Consider the following 25,682-nt stretch of genomic DNA (forward strand, 5'->3'; position numbering starts at 1 on the left):
TAAAATTTGTGTTCTGAAGAATTGGCTATGGGACAAATATGAAGCAAAATATTTTTTTCCCTTTGAGTTTCCTCACAAGAGAGTTAATACATGCCCAGATATGAAACTTAGCCAGTATTGCGAAGTTGAAAAATTCTGTTGAGAAAGCAGTTGGAGAGTGTAGACCTTCATGGTGGCAAGCATTTTAGGACACAGGACTTAATTTTATTTACACACCTCATATTTTAAACTCGAGTCTAAGTTTTTTGAAGGAGGTACTACATCTTTTGCATGATTTATAGGAATCACAGAATTCCCCCATGCATTAGACAGTGAAAAAAGCATGCTATACAATGTTATTGTATTGAAGAAAGATAAAAAGTTTGGAAGAGCATCCCCAGCTTTCAATAAGGCCAGTCACTGGAACCATCTTCCACTTGACTTATTTCCTCCTGAGGCAGTCATCTGAGATGCAGGGAGCTCCAAACATTGAACCATGTGAGTGGATATGAAGTACTCATGGAGAAAGTACTGAGCCAGTGTTCACCGCCTGCACGGAAACCCACAGGGCACTCACTTCTTCCATATTAACTCAGTAAATGAACCAAAGATGTTCAACAGAGAGTTTAAATCATAGACTATCTTCATTTCAAGAAGGCTGGTTGGAATCTGGGTTTTTGTTAGGGTATACCCAATAGCTCTTCTGTGTCACACAGGATCGCTTTCACAATACTGGGCTGGGCTGAGCCCTAGGGAACCCTACTAAACTGCCTTGTAATGCACAGTCATTGACACTTGAGTGAAAGAGGGTGAGTGAAAGAGGGTGATGTTAATAAAAATGCTGAAACAACAGGCTAAACCAAGAATCCCAAGCAAACCGGCATTGTCCCAGCAAACCAAGATCTGAGGTTACCCTAGCAATTGCCCAACTACAAATCCAATGTTCAGCTCTTTTTCCAAAAAAGTGCTTACATATGAAAACGTGTCCTTACATAATTAACGGGTTGGAGAAAATAAACCCTCTCTAGAAACTGTAGTTTTAAGAAGGTTCATATCCAAGATTAAGTGGTTATTTATGAAATTTGGTATAATTCTAAGATTTGGTGTAAATTTTGGAGGTTTTTTGGCTACTGTGGTTTTTTCTTTCTTTTTTTTCTCCTCTGCAATAAATATTAACAATGAATAGGGCTCCTTTTGTATTTTTGCCTTTTAAAATTAAAATATCCTTAGATTTCTTTTTTTAGAGTTTTGTTAATAAATTAAGTATTTCAGGGAACATTCCCAGAGAAATTTTAGTGTCCTTGTTTCTCTGATTAGAAAATTACAACAGGGGCGCTTGGGTGGCTCAGTGGGTTAAGCCTCTGCCTTCGGCTCAGGTCATGATCCCAGGGTCCTGGGATCAAGCCCCACATCAGGCTCTCTGCCTAGCAGGGAGCCTGCTTCTCCCTCTCTGTCTGCCTGCCTCTCTGCCTACTTCTGCCTACTTGTGATTTCTCTCTCTGTCAAAATAAATAAATAAATAATCTTTAAAAAGAAAGAAAGAAAGAAAGAAAATTACAACAGAGGGGCACCTAAGTGGCTCAATTTAGTTAAGCTTTTGACTCTTGATCTCACCTCAGGTCTTGATCTCAGGGTTGTGATTTCAAGCCCCACGTTGGGCTCCCATGGAGCCTACTTTAAAACAAAAAACAATTTACTAACAAAAAGATATTACATGATTTGTCCCTACTAAGTAGCTCATTAATCAGCAGAAAAGAATATTTGAAAATAATAAGAGAAAATTTGACAATATATATTCTGGTTCTTAATATCTGGAACTATTATTGATTTCTGCATAGATGCTCTGTAACCTTAAATCTATAAATACAAAGATTTCCAGAACTGTGACACCCCAAAGAATTTTTATATTTTGGTGAGATATCCCAGAGTTTGCCAGTTTTGCCGATTATAATGAGAAACCTATTCCTACTTCCTTAGGGCATGATTTATACCTGTGTGTTTCAGGAAAGCAAAACATAGGATGTTGAGTTCCACATTTCTATAGAAGTCTTCACAAACTATGTCATTATTTTGAAATTGACTCACCTGAGTATGTTTCTAAAACAAGGCCATTTAGATCATCTTTGATGTTTGATTAACCACGCTGTGATGAAGAATTTCTTGAAAGTTTACTAGAGTGTTTCTTTCTCCTTTTTTTTTTTTTTAAAGATGTATTTATTTATTTATTTATATGACAGAGATTACAAGTAGGCAGAGAGGCAGGCAGAGAGAGGAGGAAGCAGGCTCCACTGAGCAGAGAACCTGATGTGGAACTTGATCTCAAGATCCTGGGACCATGACCTGAGCTAAAGGCAGAGGCTTTAACCCACTGATGTAACAGCGAGGAGCCTCTGAAGCCCAGCCACCTTGGAAGGACCCCACTCACCACCCCCAATGCCTGGGCTTCAACTGAGCCTCTCCCAGCAGCCACTAGGCACCCTTATTTATTTATTTATTTATTTATTTTTAAATTTTTAAAATTTTTTATAAACATATAATGTATTATTAGCCCCAAGGGTGCAAGTCTGTGAATCGCCAGGTTTACACACTTCACAGCACTCACCATAGCACATACCCTCCCCAATGTCCATAACCCCACCACCCTCTCCCTAACCCCCTCCTCCCCGGTCACCCTCAGTTTGTTTTATGACAGTAAGAGTCTCTTATGGTTTGTCTCCCTCCCGATCCCATCTTGTTTCATTTATGCTTTTCCTATTCCCCAACTCCTCCACGTTGCATCTTCACTTCCTCATATCAGGAAGATCATATGATAGTTGTCTTTCTCCTATTGACTTATTTTGCTAAGCATAATACCCTCTAGTTCCATCCACGTCGTCGCAAATAGCAAGATTTCATTTCTTTTGATGGCTGCATAGTATTCCATTGTGTATATATACCACATCTTCTTTATCCATTCAACTGTTGATGGATATCTAGGTTCTTTCCATAGTTTGGCTATTGTGGACATTGCTACTAGGCAGCTTTTTAAATGCCCAGAACCCTAGCCCAAGCTGTGGACCAAATGGAAAAAAGATTTTTGTAGCAAAAATAAAAATAAAAAGATAATATAAAAGATGCAGTTACATATAAAAGCCTTTTGTAGCAAAAATAAAAATGAAAATAAAAAGATAATATAAAAGATTTAGAAGCCCAGCAGACAGTTACTGACTGTCTGCTCTCAGTGACTTGTGGGACAGGAATAAGTCAGGAACACAAAAATGGGGCATCACCAGAAGGGATCTTGCTGTGGAGGAAGCTGTTGACAGGAAGTCACACACCCATTAATCCATCACTGTAGAAAATGTCAGGTATTTAACATGCATTCAGCATCTTCACATGGAACACCTGATTCAGTTTGCATCATGAATCAAGTGATTCCCTCACCCAGGGTACCTTTTTCTGAACAGCACTGTGTATTATATATTTCAGTCTATTCTCACTACTCTCAGATTTTGTCATTGTGTTTTTGACCATGTGGATTACCTCATTCTTCTGGAAAGGAATCTTCTTTGGGTTCCCTTGGTATAGTTAGTGGTGGTGGTCCCCCCCTCTCTGCCTGCCTGACCGGTCAGTAGTTCCTTGTTTATTCCACTGGTTCCTCTTCCTATTCATATCCTCCAGCTGTTTTTAATCCTGAGCACTCAGACTTTTTCTCTTCATCGTTTCTTCCTTAAAATAATTATGTAAGCATGTGGCTTCTGTTTTTACCACTGCACAGCCATTTCCACACTTAGCCTCTAACCTTGCCTTCTCTCCTGGTCTCCAGACTAGTACTTAAAATAACCTTACATGTTTTCACTTCTTTATGTATCATCTTTAATTTCGTTTCCACAGGAAAGTGATTCCTTCTCCTATTTTTATTGAGACGTGGTCATCCAGTTTTCTCCTTTTGATCAGCATCAACACTATTCTTTGGTCACTTACCACTGTCCAAACAACTGAGCTTCATCTGTAGAGTGATTAACAGATCACAGAATGCTAGATTTTTAAGGTATGGTTTTCAAAAAGGCATCTTAAAGGATGTTGACAGGAACTATGGTTAAATGTACTAGCAGAGGTGAGAATGGTTTTTGCATTTACAAATATTGGGGGAAAATAGGAGAATAATATTTTGTGACATGTGAAAATTGTATGAAATTGAAATTTCAGGATAGTTCAACAAAGACCATTGTGTTCTTCTAAGTCTAAAATATTTACGATGTGACTCTTTTCAGAAAAAGTTTGCTGACCCTTGGTTTAGAAGATTAGTGCCCAATGTATTAAAACAACAAATTCAAAACTCTGGTTTGTCCTCATCCTTTTAAAAAACAAGGTGGTTGTGTTACCTGGGTGGCTCAATCAGTTAAGTGTCTGCCTTCAGCTCAAGTTGTGATCTCAGGGTCCTGGGATCGAGCCCCGCATTGGGCTCCCTGCTCAGCAAGGAGATTGCTTCTCCCTCTCTTGGCTCATGCTCTCTCTGTGTGTCTCTCCAGTAAATAAATAAAATCTTTGAAAAAAAATGTTTATACACCTATGAAACCACAATAATTTCCATCACCCCAAAAGATTCTCAGACTCCCCTGTAGAACATCTCTCCCTCTGCTCCCAGAACTGGGCAACCACTGGTCTGTTTTATTGTCTCTGTATATGAATTTGTGTGTTCTAGAATTTTGTGTCAATAGGTTCATACAGTAAGTGCTCTTTTGTGTCTGGTGTTTCTTATCCAACATATTGGTTTTGGGATTCAGCGATGTTATGTAGATCAGTAGTTTGGTTCTTTTTGTCGTATGGGGTTTTTTCCAGCTTTTTTGAGATATAATTGACAGATAAAATGTAAGATATTGCAAACGTGTAGCATGGTGATTTGATACACATATCCACATCAGCAGTGGGCCAGTTTGTCTCATGGCCATAGTTTGCTGGACACCTTGTAAACTTTTTACTGTTAGACAAAACTAAAAGCAAACTTTCGAATAATCTTTTCTGGATGGAAAAACTAACCAGAGAACATGAAGACAATTTAACCATTTTGTAACTGTTGTCGTTACTACTATTATTAATACTAGTTCAGTGTGCAAATTTTGGGTACTTCCAGTGCCTGTGGCAGAGGCTTCTCAGAATAAACCAAACATGGTTTCAAATTATGTTTTTAAGAAGTACTTAAGATATAACAAGATTTAAGTAAATAATCATGGTGCAGTTTGGTATTTTTATTATTTTAATTTAAAAAATATGTTTCACATTCGAAGCTTATTCCAACTTGATTCTCTTCACCATTTCTTATTAAAACCAGAAAAAAATATTCTCGGATTCCAAACCTCTCCTACTTAGTTCCATCTCACTGCTGTTATGACCACCTCCACCCTTTTCTGTCCCTCAATTCTACCACCCAATTCAATTTATACTTCAGAAATTTTTCTAATCTAGGGGGTCTCAAAGCAGGGGTTGGTGAGGTCAGGGATTTATGTTCTTATAACATTAAAAAAATACATATACACAATGTAATTTTCAGTTCCTTCTGTCTTGGCTACTGATAATTAATATCATGACTGATTAGTGTTCCATGCTTGGAAGCATGATGAAAAATGAGAGTCTCAGAGATGAACCTTTCTCTGTAGACTTCTACAGAATATTCAAGAGAGAAGACTAAAGAAACAGGGGTCATATCTGGAGATGAGACTGCTGACTCATGACCTAATAATTGTTGTTTGTTTCAAGAATATTTATCACAAAGAAGACTGACCAAATGTTTCTTGTGTCCATAAGTGACATGCCGGAAAACATGCCCTTAAATTGCAATAGAAATTTTGTATGAAAAAAAAAAAATCTTCTCTATATTCAGATATGGATGAGAAAAAACAAAATTGTTATTTCTAGTGATTACAAAATTTAGAACAAACATCTTTCTAAGCCCAAATCTTAAAAGTAAAGGCCTCCTAGCCCATTATTTTAGTCCTAGATGTGTGTGAAGTCAGCACCCTAAGCCAACGAAACTCTATTGACTCTAGTAATTCTGAATAGTGACCCTTAAAATAGTAAGAAATTTTAGAAGAACTTGACATAACCATGGTGAACACTATGTAGTTGCCTATCCTAGCCAAATAATTTGTAAAAAAAAAAAAAAAAAAAAAAAAAGAGAGAGAGAAAAGAAAAGAAAATTCGGGCAATAAATAGATTTCTAACTATTTCAATTGTGCTGACTAACCAACAGCCATCAAGATAAACTCTCTTGTTTCCTCTCTCTGGTATATTTAATATACACATTAGTTTGTGGATTCTTATTATAAATAAGAACATCAGGGGTGCCTGGGTGGCTCAGTGGGTTAAAGCCTCTGACTTCGGCTCAGGTCATAGACTCAGGGTCCTGGGATCGAGCCCCACATCAGGCTCTCTGCTCAGAGGGGAGCCTGCTTCCTCCTCTCTCCCTGCCTGCCTCTCTGACTCCTTGTAATCTCTGTCTATCAAATAAATAAATAAAATCTTTTAAAGTAAATAAATAAATAAGAACATCAACAAAAGCAACTAAAACTGAAAGCTAAGAAGAGTTAAGAAGCAAAGAATGATAAAATTCCTACTTACCTCACACCTGAAGAGAATGTGCAAATGCACAAACACTGGATTTACCTTTTCAGTTTTGTCATTGGCATGAGATCCATCCTCGTTGCTGCTAAGTCATTGGTGATACAAAACAGCAGTAGGTCAGCAGCCCAAGAGCATGCAAAGCCAGAAACAAGAGATCATGGAGACTTCTCAGGGTTGTCTGCCAAGGGAAGAGTAAAAGCAGAAACCTGTGAAACTCTTTTGAGAAGGAGCCACAAGAAGTGGAAGCAGCAGTACATAAACCCACCTCCAGCAGAGAAGCCAGATGACAGCCGGGAAGTCACCTGAGGGGTCAACACCAAACAAGCCTACCACCAGAGGGGCACCAACCAAGAAAAACGGAGACCAGCCAGAAGTGGATGCTTGGTTCTCCCATGAGAGAGTCTTGGCAGTGGAACATGTGAAATGGAAAGACCAAACCAAAACAAAATTTTATTGAGCAACTACTAGACTACCTAACTATGGTGACAGAAATAGAGGGCTAAAAGCAACACATGCCTCAGACCCACATCTGTCCCTAACCCCCATTCAACTCTCTCCCACTGTTGAAATGTAAAAACCTTAATCTCATATTTCACAAACATTTCTTCAGCTCCTCTTGTGTGCCGGGGTCCACGTTACAAATTTAAAAGTAAAACAGTGAACTGGACATGGTTTCTTGCTTTCTAGGACGGTACAGCATAATGGTACAGCATAAAAAAGATAGCCTTTTTTAATTCCAAATTTGTGATTTTTTTTGAGCTGAAAAAGAAATGGAATTTTTAATGAAGACTTCATTTCTCTATTTCCCTTATTCTCCATTGTTTTGTGCACTTTCTTTTTTTTTTTTTTTTTTGTAAAGATCTTATTTATTTGATAGACAGACATCACAAGTAGGCAGAGAGGCAGACAGAGGGGGAGGGGGAAGCAGGCTCCCTGCTGAGCAGAGCGCTGGATGAGGGCTGATCCCTGGACCCTGAGATCATGACCTGAGCCTAACGAAGGCAGAGGCTTTAACACACTGAGCCACCCAGGTGCCCTGGTTTTGTGCACTTTCTTAGACTATATGAAAGATAGGTGGTTTTTTTTGGGCTGTTTGTATGATTCCATTGCCTATTAGCTGCTTTTTATAACAGAATTAACATGTATCTGGAAATTTTGAAATTGTGCATTTTCCCTATGGCTCCAAAAATATTATCCCTATTATTTTAATATATTTTTGTTTCAAAGTTTTAAAAATATGGAAAAGAAACGAAAATAAGTGGTCCATATGTCCATGTTCCCATGTTCCCATAATCCATAGTTATTTAATATATAGACAAATTTGCTTATAATTCATTGAAAATCACTACTTGGAAAAAAAGATAAATATTTATTATAAAGAATTGAAACAAAGAATAAAAGTATAAAGATTAAAAAAAATTTTTTTTAAGTAATCTCTACACCCAGTGTGGGTCTCAAACTCATGACCCCAAGTACAAGAGTCACATGTTCTACTGACTGAGCCAGCCACGCACCTCAAGGTTAAAAACTTTTAAAATCATTTCATACTTCACCTATAAATAATTCTCATTAATGTTAGGGGACCATAATGAAAACAGTGAAGGCCAGGAATTTTCCAAATTCAACAGCAAAAATCACAGATCCAAAAAGCTTAGAGAACGCTCGTCAAAGAAAATTATACCTATGTATATCATAGTGAGACTCTTGAAAATCTGAATAGAAAATCATGGGGTCACCATGGGGGAGTGAAGGGAACATTGCATACACAAAAATAATGGTAAAAAAATTAATAATATTCTCATCAGAAATTCTAGAAACCAGAAAACAATATAGTGATATCTTGGGGCACCTGGCTGGCTCAGAAGAGCATGTGACTGTTTATCTAGGTGTTGTGAGTTTCAACACATGTGTGTGTAGAGATTACTTAAAAATAAAATCTTAAAAAAAAAAAAAAAAAAGACAATGTAATATCTTTAAAGTCCCCAAAAAAACAAACAGAAAATTTGTTAACCTAGAATTCTATCTCTGGTGAAAATATCTTTCTAAAATGAAGATGGAATAAAGACATTTTCAAGCAGATGAAAGTTGAAAGAATTTATTTCTAACAAATCTGAACTATAAGAAATGCTAAAAAGAAGTTCTGCAGGCTGAAGGGAAAGGGGAGTGACATGAGAAAAATCCACTCTGTAGAAAGGAATCAAGAGGACCAGAAAGAGCAGAAAGAGCAAATAAAGCATTAAATAAAAAGGATCATTTTTAAAATCACTCCTATTATATACATATCTGTATCATTACATTTTTTTAGATCATGATCCTAGAGTCCCAGGATTGAGTCCCGCTTCAGGCTTCCTACTCGGTGGGGAGTCTGCTCCTCCTGCTGACCTCTCTCATGTTCTCTCTCTCTCTCTCAAATAAATAAATAAATCTATCTTTAAAAAAATACTAAAAATAATATTAAGCAAACAGTATTCTAGATACCTTTCTAGGCAAACTAAATATTGGATGTCTAGTGCCAAATAAATATTAAATATGTGACCATATTAGAGTTGTTACAATGTACAAAACCTAATTTCAATTTACTTGAATTTGTCACAAGAAAAACTAAAATCGAAGAGAAATAATTTTTGAATTTCAAAAAATTATTCTACACCGCATAAGATATTCTGAGGGCACCTGGCTGGCTCAGTTGGAAGAGCATATGACTCTTAATTTAGCGTTTGTGAGTTCAAGCCCTGCATTGGGCATAGAGTGTACTTAAAAAAAAAAGAGAGAGAAGAAAAGATACTATAAATATATGATAAATACATTAAAAGATTAGAATCACTGTTTTTATAACATATTTTAATTTTATAATATTAATTGTATGCTATAAAAGATGGTAGAATCATCAATACTCAGATCTCCCATCTCCTCTCTGCCTAACTTAGGAATTTTTTTAGTTGGTATTATGCTTTTTGAGTTGTCTAGACTTAACCATTTCATTTGACCCTCTGTAATTCTCATAATTTTTTTTCAAAATGGTTTTGTATCTAAATGCATAGATACATAGGTGCCTCCTTAGCACAGTAGGCAGCGTGTCAGTATCATAAATGCATAGATACGGTCTTTTTACATGATTCTTTTGCCATCTTTGTATTGAATTCTGTTTTTTCCTCATATGGGCAATTTCTCTCTATATTGGTCATATTTTATTGTTATGTATTTTGGGTTTCCCCTATCAAAGAAGATACATGGATGTTGCATTGCCTGCATTTTTTTTAATGTTTGATAATATGAAATGCTATAATGGCTGGGTATGATATTCTTGGCTATTTTCCTCAGAACTTAATAAATATTACTCCATTGTCTTTTAACACTAATAGTCAAGGTAAAAAAGTCTGAAGCCAGATGAAAATTTACCACTTATTAAGAGATTGGCTTTTCTTTTCTACTTGAATATTTTAAAGTTTAAAACTTAGTAAGGCTACAATTTGGTATTAAGGAATCTATATCAAAATTTCCCCAGTAACATGGTATTATACTTTCAAACTGCAGATTCAGTTGTGTCTTTTTCTTTTTCAGGAAACGTTTCTTGTATTAACATTATGGATTTTTTAGACATCTTCAATTACATTCATCAGATTCCTTATTTTAAGGATAGTGATAAATAATTCTTGAGTATTTTTTTTAACCTGTCATCTTCTTTAATTCCTTTAATCTCTGTGGTTTTCATATTAAATTCACTGGAACTTTATATTATCAAGATCTCTTATTTTCAAATTCTCTGACTCATGATATGCCTCATCCATAGTTAGTTCCAGCTACCGACAGGACACTGGCTCAACTTTTGTGGCATGAAGTGAGATGTGTGTGTAGTGTCTGTTAATACCAATTTCTCATTGCCTATAGGACTCTAGCCTTTTATTCCTCAAATGTGTAAGTGCTGGCCCCAGCATACACTTTACATTTTAGTATCTAGACTGATTTAATTTTTTGTGTTTTAATGGCAGGCTAGGCATTATCACCTCCATATTTTTATCCTGTATGATTGGCCAAAACTCTTCTGCTATTATGACCACCTCCACCCTTCTCTGTCCCTCAATCCTACCACCCAATTCAATTTATACTTCTGAAATTTTCCTAATCTAGGGAGTCTCAGGACTGCTGAGCGCCATTTTGGGGGTGTGTGCGCTAATGCTCCCTGATGGAGGACGCAGTGTGAAGTCCGTCACACAAGCCCCCATTTGCTATGAGTGCAGGATAACATTCAGAACATGGAAAAAATATGTAGTGAGCTAGCGTTTCACATTAATTAGAGACAAATGTAAAATTAAAGGAATGGGCCCAAGTAGCTGTTAAATGGGTCCATTGAATGCATTTGATATTTGAACCATGTTTTTGTAACCCGAAAGAATCACAGGATGGAGAGGTAGAGACAAAGAGGATTGCATGCAGTTATAGTTGGAATACCTGGATTCTGCCCTCTTCTGAGAGCCTTTTACAAGTCCTGAGAAGATTAACTGGTCCTGTTTGAAGGCTGTATCACGGTCCTCAGAGAGAGACAGACACTCTCAGATCAAAGATGAGTTCTCCAAATCAGTGTGAAACCCCAAGACTTCACTTCCTCCAGGGGCAGACAGCTTAATCAGCTTTGCATTTCACCCAGCTCTCCTCTGTCACCTCTTCTCTGTCAAATCTGTCAAATGACAGTGCTGATTCTTTCCCACTTCACATGAAACTGATAGAAACTATTGAGGGGTGCCTGGGTAGTTTAGTCCGTCAAGCAACTGACAAGTGATTTTGGCTCAGGTCAGAATCTCAGGGTCCTGAGATCGAGCACAGCCTGCACTATAGCTCAGTAAGGAATTTGCTTGAGATTCTTTTTTTTTAAAGATTTTATTTATTTATTTGATAGACAGAGATCATAAGTAGGCAGAGAGAGAGAGAGTAGAGGAAGCAAGCTCCCCATGGAGCAGAGAGCCCAACGCAGGCCTCGATCCCAGGACCCTGGAATCACAACCCGAGCCAAAGGCTGAGGCTTTAATCCACTGAGCCACCCAGGCGCCCCTTTGCTTGAGGTTCTTTCCCTCTGCTCCTCTTCCCACTCACGCACACATGCACTCGTGCTCTCTCTCTCTAATAAATAAATAAATCTTTTAAAAAATTATTGAGATAAACAGCTAAAATCTCCTATACTTACTTTGCTTTTGATGATGTTAAGAGCATTTATTAACTGCTTTAGACATTGTGATCTCATTTATGTCTTACTGAATGTTTGCTAACAAGTTAAAATTCCTGAATAAAAAGAAAATTAAAAATTGGCCATAGTGGGTATGGTTCACTCCAGATATAATCTATCCAAGGACTTTGAAAGCATTTTTTATCTTTGTAGTAGGAGATCCAACAAAATAATCAAAACAGCAGTGCACAGAAAAAATTTCCTTCAGGCAGCCTTCCCTAAGAAAGAATAGGAACAACAGGTAGATTATATAGGTCCTGCTTCTAAAAGTTAACCCATTGTTTTATAAGAGATTGTTGTCTTCATGAACAGCCTGAGAGTAGGAATCAGATGTTTTCTCTTTGCATCTCAGTGTTGGCCATGCTCAGAGTGGGTGGTCAGCTTATTGGATTGAACACTTGAGACTCCAGATTCTCTCTTAAATTGTTTTACAGACCAGCATACAGGGGAAAGCCTGAGATTTAACATGCAGTGTTTGGAAAAGGAACTTGTTTTTATTCTGAGGTCAGAAATCTGCACAGCTGAGTACTTTGGATAATGAAGGTCTTTTCTATATTTGCCCAGCCTGGGCTGGACACGGGCAAATGTCACATAATCTGCATTTAAACATTCTTTTCTTTCCCATTTTAACAATGTTTATGTTTCCTGGGGTACCTCTGAAAGATTCCAAGTTATTTACTGTATATGTAAATATTCTTTTAAGAAAAAAAAAACAAAAACCACATGTAGTTTTCACATGCAAGTTATTTTCATCAGGCAGTTCCTTTCCTGCAGCACAAAAGGCTAGATATAAAAACAAACAAGAGAGAATGTGCTGTTTTAACAAATGGGTCCTTAGAGATGGATTTTAAAGCATGGGTTTTGTTTTCTGATCTAGCTTTTACCGTATCACTTTGTAACACTTAGAGAAATCCTGAAATAAATCAGTGACATTCTCACAGTTTTAAGGCTGACAGTTTAATTTTTTTCCTGTTTTGTCTATTGCTGTGGCCAAAGTAATTAGGTCATACCCATGTGAAAAATTACTCGTACAAGAAAAATTTTGGATGTGTATGTGTGTTTTCAGGAAGATTTGTTTCTGCTAATGTTCACATCATCCTTTGCATGTGAAACTAATTCACTTACCCTACATAATCTAAAATATTAATGTTGAGTGTAAAAAAAAAATCCTAATTCGAAAGGAAACAAATGTTTCTATTACTTATTTTATATCATGGTTAAAATAATTATATTTAAAAATATTTTTAGCAGATTGGGCGCCTGGGTGGCTCAGTAGGTTAAGCCGCTGCCTTCGGCTCAGGTTGTGATCTCCGGGTCCTGGGATCGAGTCCCACATTGGGTTCTCTGCTCAGCAAGGAGCCTGCTTCCCTCTCTCTCTCTCTCTCTCAGCCTGCCCCTCTGCCTGTTTGTGATCTCTGCCTGTCAAATAAATAAATAAAATCTTTAATATATATATATATATATATATATATATATGTGTATATATATATATATATATATATACACATATATATATATATATATTTAGCAGATAAACCACTGATTTTAAAACATATTTGTTAGTTGTATAGATTGGATGCCAACTCTGGAAGAAGGGGTCATTCTAACAAAAAGGGAAGAACGACCTAATTTATGGCAGTAATCTAGAAATGGCAACAGCGCTCACATATTAGCATGCCTATCTTGCAGACTGTTCTTTAATTTTACATTAAAACTTTGTTGTAATTCTTACGCCTTGAATATTTTCTAGTAGGTTTTTGCTATTTATACCAGCAGATAAAAGTTTTTTTTTTTTTTTTAAAGATTTTATTCATTTGACAGAGAGAGAGATCACAAATAGGCAGAGAGACAGACAGAGAGAGAGATGAGGAGAAGCAGGCTCTCCGCCGAGCAGAGAGCCCCATGCGGGACTCGATCCCAGGCCCCCGGGACCATGACCCGAGCCGAAGGCAGAGGCCCAACCCACTGAGCCACCCAGGTGCCCCCAGATAAAAGTTTTGAGTCCACAAGCATATTATTTGCTTTATTGCTTCCGTACTCTGAGAAATGTCACGAACCGTGGGAGAATACAAACGTCACCAAATGAAGATACTTATTTGTGTCTTATGAAAAATGTTAACATTAACTCCTTTTCCTCTTTAATAAACTGAATGCTTGCTTTCATTTTTGTAGATTAATTTAAGAATTTAATAACTAGGGGCGCCTGGGTGGCTCAGTTGTTAAGCATCTGCCTTCCAACTCAGGTCATGATCCCAGGGTCCTGGGATTGAGCCCAACATTGGGCTGCCTGCTCAGCAGGAAGCCTATTTCTCCCTCTCCCACTCCCCCTGCTTGTGTTCCCTCTCTCGCTGTGTCTCTCCCTGTCAAATAAATAAATAAAATCTTTTTTAGAAAAAGAATTTTAATAACTAAGGAGATTTTTACTTGCTTCCAAAACTTAAACACCAGGATTAGCAGATACAAAAGCCACAATTTAATGTAATTTATTGGGTGAGTATAAAGGTCAAAATTACCAAGCCTTATAGAAGCACCATTAGAAGTAGACAGTAGAACCCTTGTAGAAATCATGAAGGACAGCCAGTGTAGGGAATGTCTGCAACACAAATACAAAATTTGAGTTGCTCTCTGACGGAAGCAGAGCAATTGTCAGAGTTTGACGGGATTGTGAAAGAATTTAAAGGGCCAGCAGATCTTTAAGAATGCACAAGACAGCTTTGTTGTCTCCTGTAACATTGACTGAGAGGCAAGGCAGGCTAAATATTAAGCAATCCACAGAATTACCCCTGAGTCTCTCCCCAGTGATTGTATTTTCAAATAAAATAGTTAGTGAGCTAGATAAACAAAATCAGAAGGCTCAACTAGTGCTGCCCTTCTGGAAATCTACAAGGTGGTTGGAGCATTAGTACCTCACTTCAACCATTTTGCTATAAAAAAAATAAAAATAAGTGAGATCAATGGGAAAAGAGTAGTTTTTTGGAAGGCAAGAAGTTTGCTTTCTAAAAAGGTACACAGCTAATCAGATATACTTCTGAAGTTCTGTTTTCATGTATTAGTAGGGCTAGATTTCAAAGTCATTTGGATTTTAATCAGAAAAAAATGATTTTGGGGGCGCCTGGGTGGCTCAGTGGGTTTAAGCCTCTGTTTCCGGCTCAAGTCATGATCTCAGGTTCCTGGGATGGAGCCCCGCATCAGGCTCTCTGCTCAGCAGGGAGCCTACTTTCCCCTTCTCTCTCTGCCTGCCTCTCTGCCTATTTTGTGATCGCTCTCTCTCTGAGTCAAATAAATAAATAAGATCCTTGCTCAGCAGGGAGCCTACTTTCCCCTTCTCTCTCTGCCTGCCTCTCTGCCTATTTTGTGATCGCTCTCTCTCTGAGTCAAATAAATAAATAAGATCCTTTAAAAGAAAAGAAAAGAAAAAAAATGACATTTTAGTCAGAGGGCCGTTTTCCTAAATAACTTTGAATAACTTTTTTGTGACGTTCAGAAATTCACAGGGGTCTCAAGCTGGACTTGTAACTTGTTCTGTAATTCCCTGCTTCGGGTGGAATTTGGAGACAGCTTATAGAAAATAGTCTTTGCTTAGAACCACGTTTATTTTTCAGCTGCGGTAGCCGGACTTCCTTTAACAAGCTAGTGTTATTTTCTCTTGCAGGGACTTTATGTTTTTGTGGTTTATTTCATTCTGCACAACCAGACGTGTTGTCCCATGAAGGCCAGCTACACAGTGGAAATGAATGGACAGCCAGGACCCAGCACAGCCTTCTTCACACCAGGGAGTGGCATGCCTCCTGCTGGAGGGGAAATCAGCAAGTCCACCCAGAATCTTATCAGTGCTATGGAGGAGGTACCTGCCCCGCCCTTGCCCTTGCCCTTGCTCTTGCACTTGCTGACGCTCTCCCCTCCCTCCTCCCCAGAGCTCTTCCTCCCCACCCTCCCTTCCCCGCCACACTGAAGAGTGAAAGTTAAAAGGTACTATATGACTTTTACAGCCTCTGATCTGTGGTATTTGATTGGCTTACTGTGGTATCGTGCCTGTTAGCTAATTCTTTTTCTTCCCTGTCCTGTGAGCTGTTCTAACCAGCGGTTGGTACTAGGAAGTCAGTGCAAAATTTGTCACCGCATTCTTCAGAATCTCCCAAATTTAACAGGGCAGTGACTGAATCGGCTTCGGAAATGGTTTTTTTTTTTTTTTTTTTTTTTTTTTTTTTTTTTTTAATACTGTGTTCTTCCTCAGCTCTCTTTCTTCACCTATCCCAACTCATTACCTTGTCACCGCATTCTTCAGAATCTCCCAAATTTAACAGGGCAGTGACTGAATCGGCTTCGGAAATGTTTTTTTTTTGTTTTTTAATACTGTGTTCTTCCTCAGCTCTCTTTCTTCACCTATCCCAACTCATTACCTCGATCCCAACAAAAGCTCAGTGAAAAGAAAATAGGTTATAACTCTTTTTGATTTAAATACCCGAAAATATTTTAGGACAGAAGCTCAGAAGAGGGCTTCAGCAGCACTACTAGAAAATCTATCTAGGACATCCTCTGTGAGATCCACCTCCCATTGTCCTCTGCATCTGTCCCCCTTGTTTTGCTTTCCTGTGTCTAAATCACAGTGTCACCAACCTCTCGGTAATGCTACCTATAGCACTGGGACCACCGCTCAGATTTTTTAAACTACCTAAAGACATTTGTCCAGGCATAGATGGTATGCAGGTCCCTGACAAGTTCTGTAGTGCCCGAGGTGTGCCTGCGTACCATTCCTTATGTAGTTCGTAGTGCCCTCTCTATTAAAGAGCCACTGGGAGGGATGCCAGGGTAGCTCAGTCCGTTAAGCTTCCGACTCTTGATTTCCACTCAGGTCATGATCTCGGGGTTGTAACATCCAGCCCTGCATAGGGCTCCCCGCTGAGCATGGAGCCTGCTTAAGTTTCTATCTCTCCCTTTGCCTCCACCCTCCAAAACAATAAGAAATTAAAAAAAAAAATAAAGAACCAAGGGCAACAGTATTTGTGTTTGCCTCCTAAAAAATGGCAGGAAATCAAATAGCATCTGCCTAAAAAGGTAATGGTTCATAGATAGGTAAGTAAGTAAATAGGTAGGTAGAGAGATAATCTACCTACTCAGTGATAGTTTTTTGTCCTCCATGTTAATGTGGAAAGGAATTTTATTCATGTCAGGTTAAAATTAAGGTAAGAAAGTGATCACAAGTACAATATTTAAGAATTATAAGAATTTCAGGACCCCTAAATATTTAGAAATCTAATACCATTTCTATATCTTCTAAATTCTTTTTTTTTTTTTAAGATTTTTATTTATTTATTTGACAGACAGAGATCACAAGTAGGCAGAGAGGCAGGCAGAGAGAGAGAGAGAGAGAGAGAGAGAAGAGGAAGCAGGCTCTCCGCGGAGCAGACAGCCCGATGCGGGGTTCGATCCCAGGACCCCGGGATCATGACCCGAGCTGAAGGCAGAGGCTTTAACCCACTGAGCCACCCAGGCACCCCTCTCTATCTTCTAAATTCTTAAAACAGAATTATTTTCTCATCCTAGTTGATACCAATAGAAATGGCTATTTTTAGAACTAGCAATTCAGGAGTGAATCTTAAAAAAAAAAAAAATTTTTTTTTGTCTTGATTATTTACCCAGTCTAGCATCTGTCTAGATCTGAGCTATATGACAGCCATTAGCTATGTGTGGTTGTTTAAATTCAAACGAAGTAAGATTTTAAAACATCTGAAATTCAGTTGATCACTCACCCTGGCCACATTCAGGTGCTCAGTAGCTATTTGTGATCGGTAGCTGCCATAATGGAGAACATGGATATAAAATATGTTTCACCACAGGAAGCTCTGTTGGGCAGTACTGGTCTAGATGTTCCACTTCTTAATGAAATATTTTAAGGTTTACTCTTCTCTCAGTTGATTGCTACAGTTCTCAGGTCACTTTTCTCAATATAAGGCATCACTGCAGTCTCTCAGAAAACCTTAATGTTAGGAGGGAACAGCTGTGACAGTTTAATTCCTGGGCCTGAGCCACTACTTGAATGATCCTGGTGGGGGGCGGAGGGGGTTGCACAATGGCATACCCTTAAGTGTGCTCTGCATTCCTCAGAGGCTTGGAATTGGCCTTGATCCAGCTGTCTGTAGATGAGGGACTGTCAGAGACATGCTAGGAAGCCCTGCGGAGGAGGGAAGGCATGAGGAAAGGAGAGGGATTAAGGGACTGGTTACCAGTGGCCCAGAGGGACGTGAATATATTTAATCGTTTCGAGATAGAACTTTCTTTTTTAGGGGCGCCTGGGTGGCTCAGCCGTTGGCGCGGCTGCCTTCAGCTAGGGTCATGATCCCAGGGTCCTGGGATCGAGCCCTGCATCACGCTCCCTGGGCGGGATGCCTGCTTCTCCCTCTCCCACTCTCCCTGCTTGTGTTCCCCCTCTCTGTGTCTCTCTCTGTCAAATAAATAAAATCTCAAAAAAAAAAAAAAAAGAATTATCTTTTTAATCATTTAATCCAATGATTATGTGGATCTTTATATGATAACTGGAAGTTTTACTCCCCTTTCCCTATTTTGTCCACCTCCCAATTTCCCTCCACTCTGGTTCTTAAATTCTTAACAGTTTTCTCTGCATACATCCTACAAAAAACTAAAACGTGTTGTTTGGGTTCAAAAAATAATTTTCTTGCCCCGCATCGGGCTCCCTGCTTGGTGGGAAGCCTGCTTCTCCCTCTTCCACTCCCTCTGCTTGTGTTCCTTCTCTTCTTGTGTTCCTGCTTGTGTCTTTCTCTGTCAAATAAATACATAAAAACTTAAAAATCGTAATAATATTCTTTCCCCCCACATGAGAGCATAGAAATCTACAAGTAATTCTTATAGAGAAATTGTTTAGAATCACCAGACTAGGGGCACCTGGGTGGCTCAGTGGGTTAAGGCCTCTGCTTTCGGCTCAGGTCATGATCCCAGGGTCTTGGGATCAAGCCCCACATCGGGCTCTCTGCTTGGCAGGGAGCCTGCTTCCTCCTCTCTCTCTCTGCCTGCCTCTCTGCCTGCTTGTGGTCTCTCTCTGTCAAATAAATAAATAAAATCTTTAAAAAAAAAAAAAAAAAAGAATCACTAGACTAGTTGTCTCTAAGGACCAAAAGTAATATTAAAGGTTTTAATTCTGAACAATTCACCAGTCCCTTCACGTGGTCTCTGTAATGACAATGTGGAGATAAAGTAGATACCAGAGTAAATAGGTGTGTATTGATATTACGCTATCCTTTTCTCCCCATCCTACCTCAAAAAGGTACCACCTGACTGGGAGAGAGCATCCTTCCAACAAGCCAGTCAGGCCAGCCCCGACTTGAAGCCAGGTCCACAGAATGGCGCCACGTTCCCTTCCTCCGGAGGATATGGCCAAGGGTCATTAATAGCCGATGAAGAGTCTCAGGAGTTTGATGACTTGATATTTGCATTAAAAACTGGTATGTATGAATCCACAAACCACATTAGAAGTAGGCACTCTTGTTATGCTGCAGTTTGTATCATCTTCCCATGAAGCTGCAAAAGAAGGATAGTCTGCCTTAGCACATCCTGATTCTCATGACCCATGCCTAATCCCAGCCATACTTTGGGATATTTTGCTCTTGGCACCAAATATAACACAACCTAAAAATAATTTACAATTTTTTCTTAATAAAAAAGCATATTCTGAATGTAAATATCTCTGTCCTAGAATCTTGATGTAACACCAAGATACCACTGAGACAACTTCAGAATTGTAAGACGATCTGGTAGGGATCTCACTCGGAGAGTTTCGCCTCTGACCTGCCAAAGAGACCTGGAGTGTCTCTGAAGCAAAAAATGTCAAAGGTGATATAATGGACCACATGTACTTCTACCATTTTCCAAGCGCCATTATACATTGTATTTTATTGGCTCCTCCTACATGTTCAACCCCACTCAATCTGTGACCCCAGAGGATGGTTGGTTGTTTTCAAATCAAATATGCAGAGTTTTTTTCTTTTCTTTTTTCTTAATTTTTTTTATTAAGTAAATTCAACCCTGCAATGTAGGGCTCAAACTTATAACACTGAGATCAAAAGACGCATGTTCTGCTGTTTGAGCCAGCCCAGGCACTCTGCAGTTTTTTCCTTTTATTTTTTTTCTTCAGAAACATCTCAAACTGCCACTGTTATAAAACATTCAGTGACCTTTTCATTTCTAGATGTACAAGCAAGCAAGAAGATACATTCATACTCTGATAACCTATTAAGATAATTATTCAAAATGCTTTTTACTAAATATCCCAGTATTAAGAATAGTGCTTGGCACTTGGCAAAACTTTGGTAGATACTGTTGGAAAATGAATGAATGAATGGATGGATGGATGGATGGATGGATGAAAAATTGAACTTAGAGTTTGCTTGGAGGAATGGACATTCAAACAAACATAACATAAGGAAGGGTAAGTAAGTAGTGAAAAGAGTTATTAATTATTGAAGAGATCAAGAAAATTTTTTGAACTCTCTCAGTTGATTTGTGAAAAATATGTGGTTTTAGATAGGTAAAGAGTAGAGGAAAGGGACTGCAGTCTGAGGGAGAAGAATCCGCGAAGCCCGGGGCTTACAGGTGCATGGCTTACAGGTACCTGGGGAGAAGGCACACTGCAGTGTGGCTAGGGCAGATGGGGAGTGTGAGCCAGGTAGCCGGAGAAGGGCCTGCAAGGTACTTTACCTGCATGGTTAATGATTTACTGTAGTTCCCCAACTGGGTTTCAGTGAGCAACCTCCTTGAGATATTTATAGTCATCTTCAATGGGAGGATCCTCTGAGTATATTTGGGAAACTGCAAAGATTCACAATTCACATTAGCATTTAGCAGCTCTAAAAAGTCCTAGAGTAAAGAAACCCACTTCACTTAATTTAACCTGGTGTTTCCGGAACACATTTAGTAATAGATTCATTTTGTGGGAGCAGAACACTTGCTGGTATTTTACATAACATTAAAATGCTATTCAGAAGCCATGCTAAGGAGTGGGATTTTTATAGAACCTAGTGAGCCATGGAGGTTTTTGAGGAGAGGAATGGCATGTTCCCACTGGTTTTTGAGGCCAAATAACTCTTACAAAAGTATGAGGAATAAATTTAGAAGCAAAACCAGAAAGGCTGGGAGATTATTACAATTGTCCAAGGGAATGAGGTTCAGGCCTCAGATTCGGGGAGCAGAAATAAGAAAAAGAGGATGAACGCAAGAGGAAAGCTGAGGGAGCACTGAGAGGACAGTCAGCAAAAGCTCCTGAGCGGCTGAGGAATTGTATAAAGAGCATTTGTTCGTGCGTGTGTTTCAGGGGGAAACTGATGAGTTCAGATTTAGAAGTATTGGTTGTTAGGCCTGGGTTCTTAAATATTCAGGGTTGAAGGATCTTAGCTGAGGGTTCAGGGTTGGAGGTGTCGGTTTGATGTGCATCAGTGCAGAGACTCTATTCGAAGCTGTGGGGTTGGATGAGTTTCATCTTAGGAGAGTGAAGGAGAGAGAGAAGGAAAAAAGGAAAGAGGTGAGGAAGGGAGAGGAGACAGAAGAAGCCCTTCCTCCTCCTCCGAAGAGCCTCCTGGAAGATATCTCCTTTAAAGAGGGAATAGGGTGGCCTGGGTGGCTCAGTTGGTTAAGCGTCCAGCTCTTGATTTCGGCTCAGGTCATGATCTCAGGGTTATGAGATCGAGCCCAGCATTGGGCTCCCGGCTCAGCACGGGGTCTGCTTGAGATTCTTCTCTCTCTCCCTCTGCCCCTTCTTCTGCCTCTCCCTCCCCCCCACCCCATGCTTGCATGCTCGCTTTCTCTAGAAAAAAAATAATTTTTAAAAAAAAAGTGAATAGAAGAGGGCCCCACAGAGGACACTGCAGCATAGTGAGAAAGAAAAAAAGAGAAGTTTCATGAAGGAGGACATGAGAAACTTCCTCAAATGCTCACTGACATTAGAACTAAAAAGGAATTTTCAGATTGCTAACAATTCTTGGGGAAGATTACATCCCCAGCACTCCAAAGTAGTCAGTTGTTGGTGTTAAGACGCTGGAAACATACAATGAATTCTTGCAGCATAATTAAATTAGATGTGGGTTCTATATATATAACAAGTATTAAATGCATTCAGTTCAGGAATGTATGGAATGACTTACTTATAGATGAGTTTAGCGTTCCTTGGAGCTCACTTAAACTCTTTAGGAAATAAATACTTACAAAGATCGAAATAACAGTCTCTAACATTGGTTCCCTCTATTTTTAGAAAAGGTACTATAATAATCAAGTATCACCCCCAAGTCACTTCATCATAGGATATAATCAAATCAAAGGAGCTGTTCCCATGCCGTTCTGTGTACAGCTGAATTTACAGTCGACACATAGGCCCAGGTCTTTTAACAATTTTTAAGCCCAAATTTCAAAAATCGAGAGATATCCCAGGGCGCCTCACAGTCTCAACAGTAAAGCATGTGATGCTTGATCTCAGGCTCATGAGTTAGAGCCCCACATTGGATGTAGAGGTAACTTAAGAAAAAAAAAATAAAATCTTAAAAAAATTTAGAGATATCCCATAAAAGCCTGAATCTCTTAAAAAAAAAAAAAAATCTAGCAACAGAGTACCTAAAATCTAGCACAATCTTAAAATCTCCTTGACTAGAGTTGAGTAATGGCCACCCACAATAGACAGAGCATGAGCTCTTTGATTTGTCCAGTGCTCACCAGACCTGTGTTGCTGGTTTATGCTAACCGAGCTGGCCTCCGTGATTGTCAGGTTTACAAACCTTGATCTATCACAGTTCTGCTTTAATCATTGGCCACTATAAGTCGGGTACTGGGAACAGTGGGTCTTCCAGGTCTTTTCATTTAAACCCTTAAACAAGGGGTGCCTGGGTGGCTCAGTGGGTTGAGCCTCTGCCTTCGGCTCAGGTCATGATCTTAGGGTCCTGGGATCGAGCCCTGTATTGGGCTCTCTGCTCAGCGGGGAGCCTGCTTCGTCATCTCTTTCTGCCTGCCTCTCTGCCTACTTGTGATCTCTCTCTCTGTGTCAAATAAATAAAAATCTTAAAAAAAAAAAACAACCTTAAACAACTTTGAAAAGTTGTAATATATGTAACCCTTTACATATATTTAATAAACATCTAAAGGTTTTCATCATAAGTTGAAATAGTATCAAATAGTATAACTTCTACTATATTATAAATTTTAGTGTTTAAAAATGAAAATTTTACATTATTCTTTTAAACTAATTCAAAGGAGTCTAAATATCATAGAAATTTGCTATACATTATTATTTAAAGATTTTATTTATTTATTTATTGGGGGTGGTGAAAGAGAGAGCAGGGGAAGGGGCAGAGGGAGAGGGAAAGAGAGAATCTCAAGCAGACTTCGATCTCAGCATGGGCTAGATCCCATGACTTTGAGACCATGACCTGAGCCAAAATCAGGAGTCAGATACCCAACCAACTGAGCCATCCAGGCACCCCATATTCATTTTGTTTTAAAATACATATGGAGCAGGCTTTTCTTCTACAATTGGAAATTTTGTATCATTATCGCTTCTTCTTGAACTTATATTCCCATTCCACTCCATTGCAGAATTTTATCCTAATGTAATATATTTTATGCTTGAAATTCATTTGCTCTTCACTCACTCAAAACAACTTCTCTCAAACAAACCATGTATATAAATGGAAACTTAAAGTTTTCCTGTAACCATAAGACTATATATAAAGTGTTAGAATTTTCTTTTGGGGGGACGTCTGGGTGGCTCAGTTGGTTAAGCAGCTGCCTTCGGCTCAGGTCATGATCCCAGCGTCCTGGGATCGAGTCCCACATCAGGCTCCTTGCTCAGCAGGAGCTTCTCCCTCTGCCTCTGCCTCTGCCTGCCATTCTGTCTGCCTGTGCTCACTCCCTCTCTCTCTCTCTGACAAATAAATAAAATTTTTAAAAAAGAAAATTTTTTTCTTTTTTTTATTGTTATTACAATTATTATTAGTCTACAATTGAATAAATCAACATTGGTTTTAAAAATATTTAACGTTTTGAGGAGCACTTAGGTGGCTCAGTTTTTTGAGCATCTGACTCTTAATTTCTCCTCAGCCCATGAGATCAAGACCTACATGGGGGTCCACTCTCAGTGGGGAGTCTGCTTGACATTCTCTCTCTCTCTTTTTCTCCCTCTATTCCCCCTTTCCCTCTGTCTCTCCACCCCCACCCACCATGAGCGTTTTTGCAGGCTCTCTCTAAAATAAATTAATCTTTAAAAAAATAATAAAATAAAATGTAAATGTTTGACTAATTATCAAAAGCTCATCAAAAGAATGCACATTCAGCTGCTTGTCTGGCTCAACTGAAGGAATGACTTGAGTCTTGATCCTGAAGTCATGAGTTCAACCCCCACGCTGGATATAGAGGTGACTTAAACAAATAAATAAACAAAAAAAAGAAAAAGGGCACATAGAAGTTAAAGATCTAGGAATACATTTTCTTAAATCTGTCCTCACACCACCGTGGACCCTTTAAAAAAACCCTCACGTACCACAAGTTAAAGGAATCCCATTACTTCAGGCGCTTTATAAAAAAGTTCAGAGCTACTGATCTGGAGCATTATGTAGTATTAGATTTATGAAGTGGAATGGTCAGCTCAATGACTAGACTTTTTTTTTTTTTTAAGATTTTATTTATTTATTTGACAGAGATCACAAGTAGGCAGAGAGGCAGGCAGAGAGAGGGGGGAAGCAGGCTCCCCGCAGAGCAGAGAGCCTGATGCGGGGCTTGATCCCAGGACCCTAGGATCATGACCTGAACCGAAGGCAGAGGCTTTAACCCACTGAACCACCAAGGCACCCCAGTCAATGACTAGACTTTTACGTTGATCAAAAGCTGACAAGACTCTAGAGGATGTCAAGCTTGGAGTATATTGGGCTTAGAAACAGGATCTTCTTCACAGAAGGCTTCTCCCAGAAATACTAATCTGATTCCCTATCTTCCCTAGTCCCTTAGCTTTCTGGTTTTTTTCCTCAGGCCAAGGACATGAATGTCATGGTAAACATTTCTTTATTGAAACTTCAAATGATTTATTTTTCAGTCAGAAGAAAATAGAGGACAAATCCTTGAACAGAAATGAAAACATTCAGAATCAAGGCCTAAATACTCAAACTCCTCTAAGAACTCATTAATAAATTTCTCCTTCAGATAGATCACATAAAACCACAATGACTTATTTAACTTAAAAAATTTCTAGAGACCAGTGTGCTAAGCAAAGTTAAATGGGCGTCAAAGTGGAAGAGCCCACTTTGGAATATAGAAAGAATTTTTTTTTTTTCTTCCAAAAAAAGACTGAAGGAGAATGATGGTCGTATCACTATCACATTTGAAAAATCTGTAGAAAATAGGAATGGGCCTTGGGATCAGAGAGCCCTGTGTTGGCATCCTAGTTCTGGAGTCTACTATCTGTGTGATTTTCAGCAAGGGACTCAAAATTTAAGTTTCTTCATTTAGCAAATAAGAGTTATTATAATTAGGGGCGCCTGGCTGGCTCAGTTGATTAAGCCTCTGCCTTCAGCTCAAGTCATGTTCCCAGGGTCCTGGCATCAAGCTCCACATCGGGTTCCCTGCTCAGTGGGAAGTCTGCCTCTCCCTCTGCCTTTCCCCAAGCTTGTGCTCTCTTTCTCTCACTCATGCTCTCTCAAATATATAAATAAATAATATCTTTTTAAAAAGAGTTATTATAATTAGCTGGTAAGTTTTCATGGAGTTTAGAGATTGTTTATGTTAAGAATCTACCAGTATCTGGCAGAGTTGAAGTTCAGTATCTCATTGTATGTATTATTTGTTGGGTTCAGCTTATTGTTATGCTTAAGAACTATTTATTTTTAAAGATTTTATTTATTCG

General features: G+C 38.8%; 1 protein-coding gene across 1 annotated transcript in view; it reads left to right on the forward strand.

The window, feature by feature from the left end:
* Positions 1-25,682, forward strand: part of ADGRV1 (adhesion G protein-coupled receptor V1) — a 544,366-nt gene that overhangs the window by 513,873 nt on the left and 4,811 nt on the right. The window contains exons 88-89 of the mRNA XM_059175461.1: positions 15,450-15,641; positions 19,077-19,254. Of these exons, the coding sequence (XP_059031444.1) occupies positions 15,450-15,641; positions 19,077-19,254 (370 nt within the window). The remainder of the gene's footprint in view (positions 1-15,449; positions 15,642-19,076; positions 19,255-25,682) is intronic.

The sequence above is a fragment of the Mustela lutreola genome, chromosome 5 (genome assembly GCF_030435805.1).
Source record: "Mustela lutreola isolate mMusLut2 chromosome 5, mMusLut2.pri, whole genome shotgun sequence".
NCBI lineage: Eukaryota > Metazoa > Chordata > Mammalia > Carnivora > Mustelidae > Mustela > Mustela lutreola.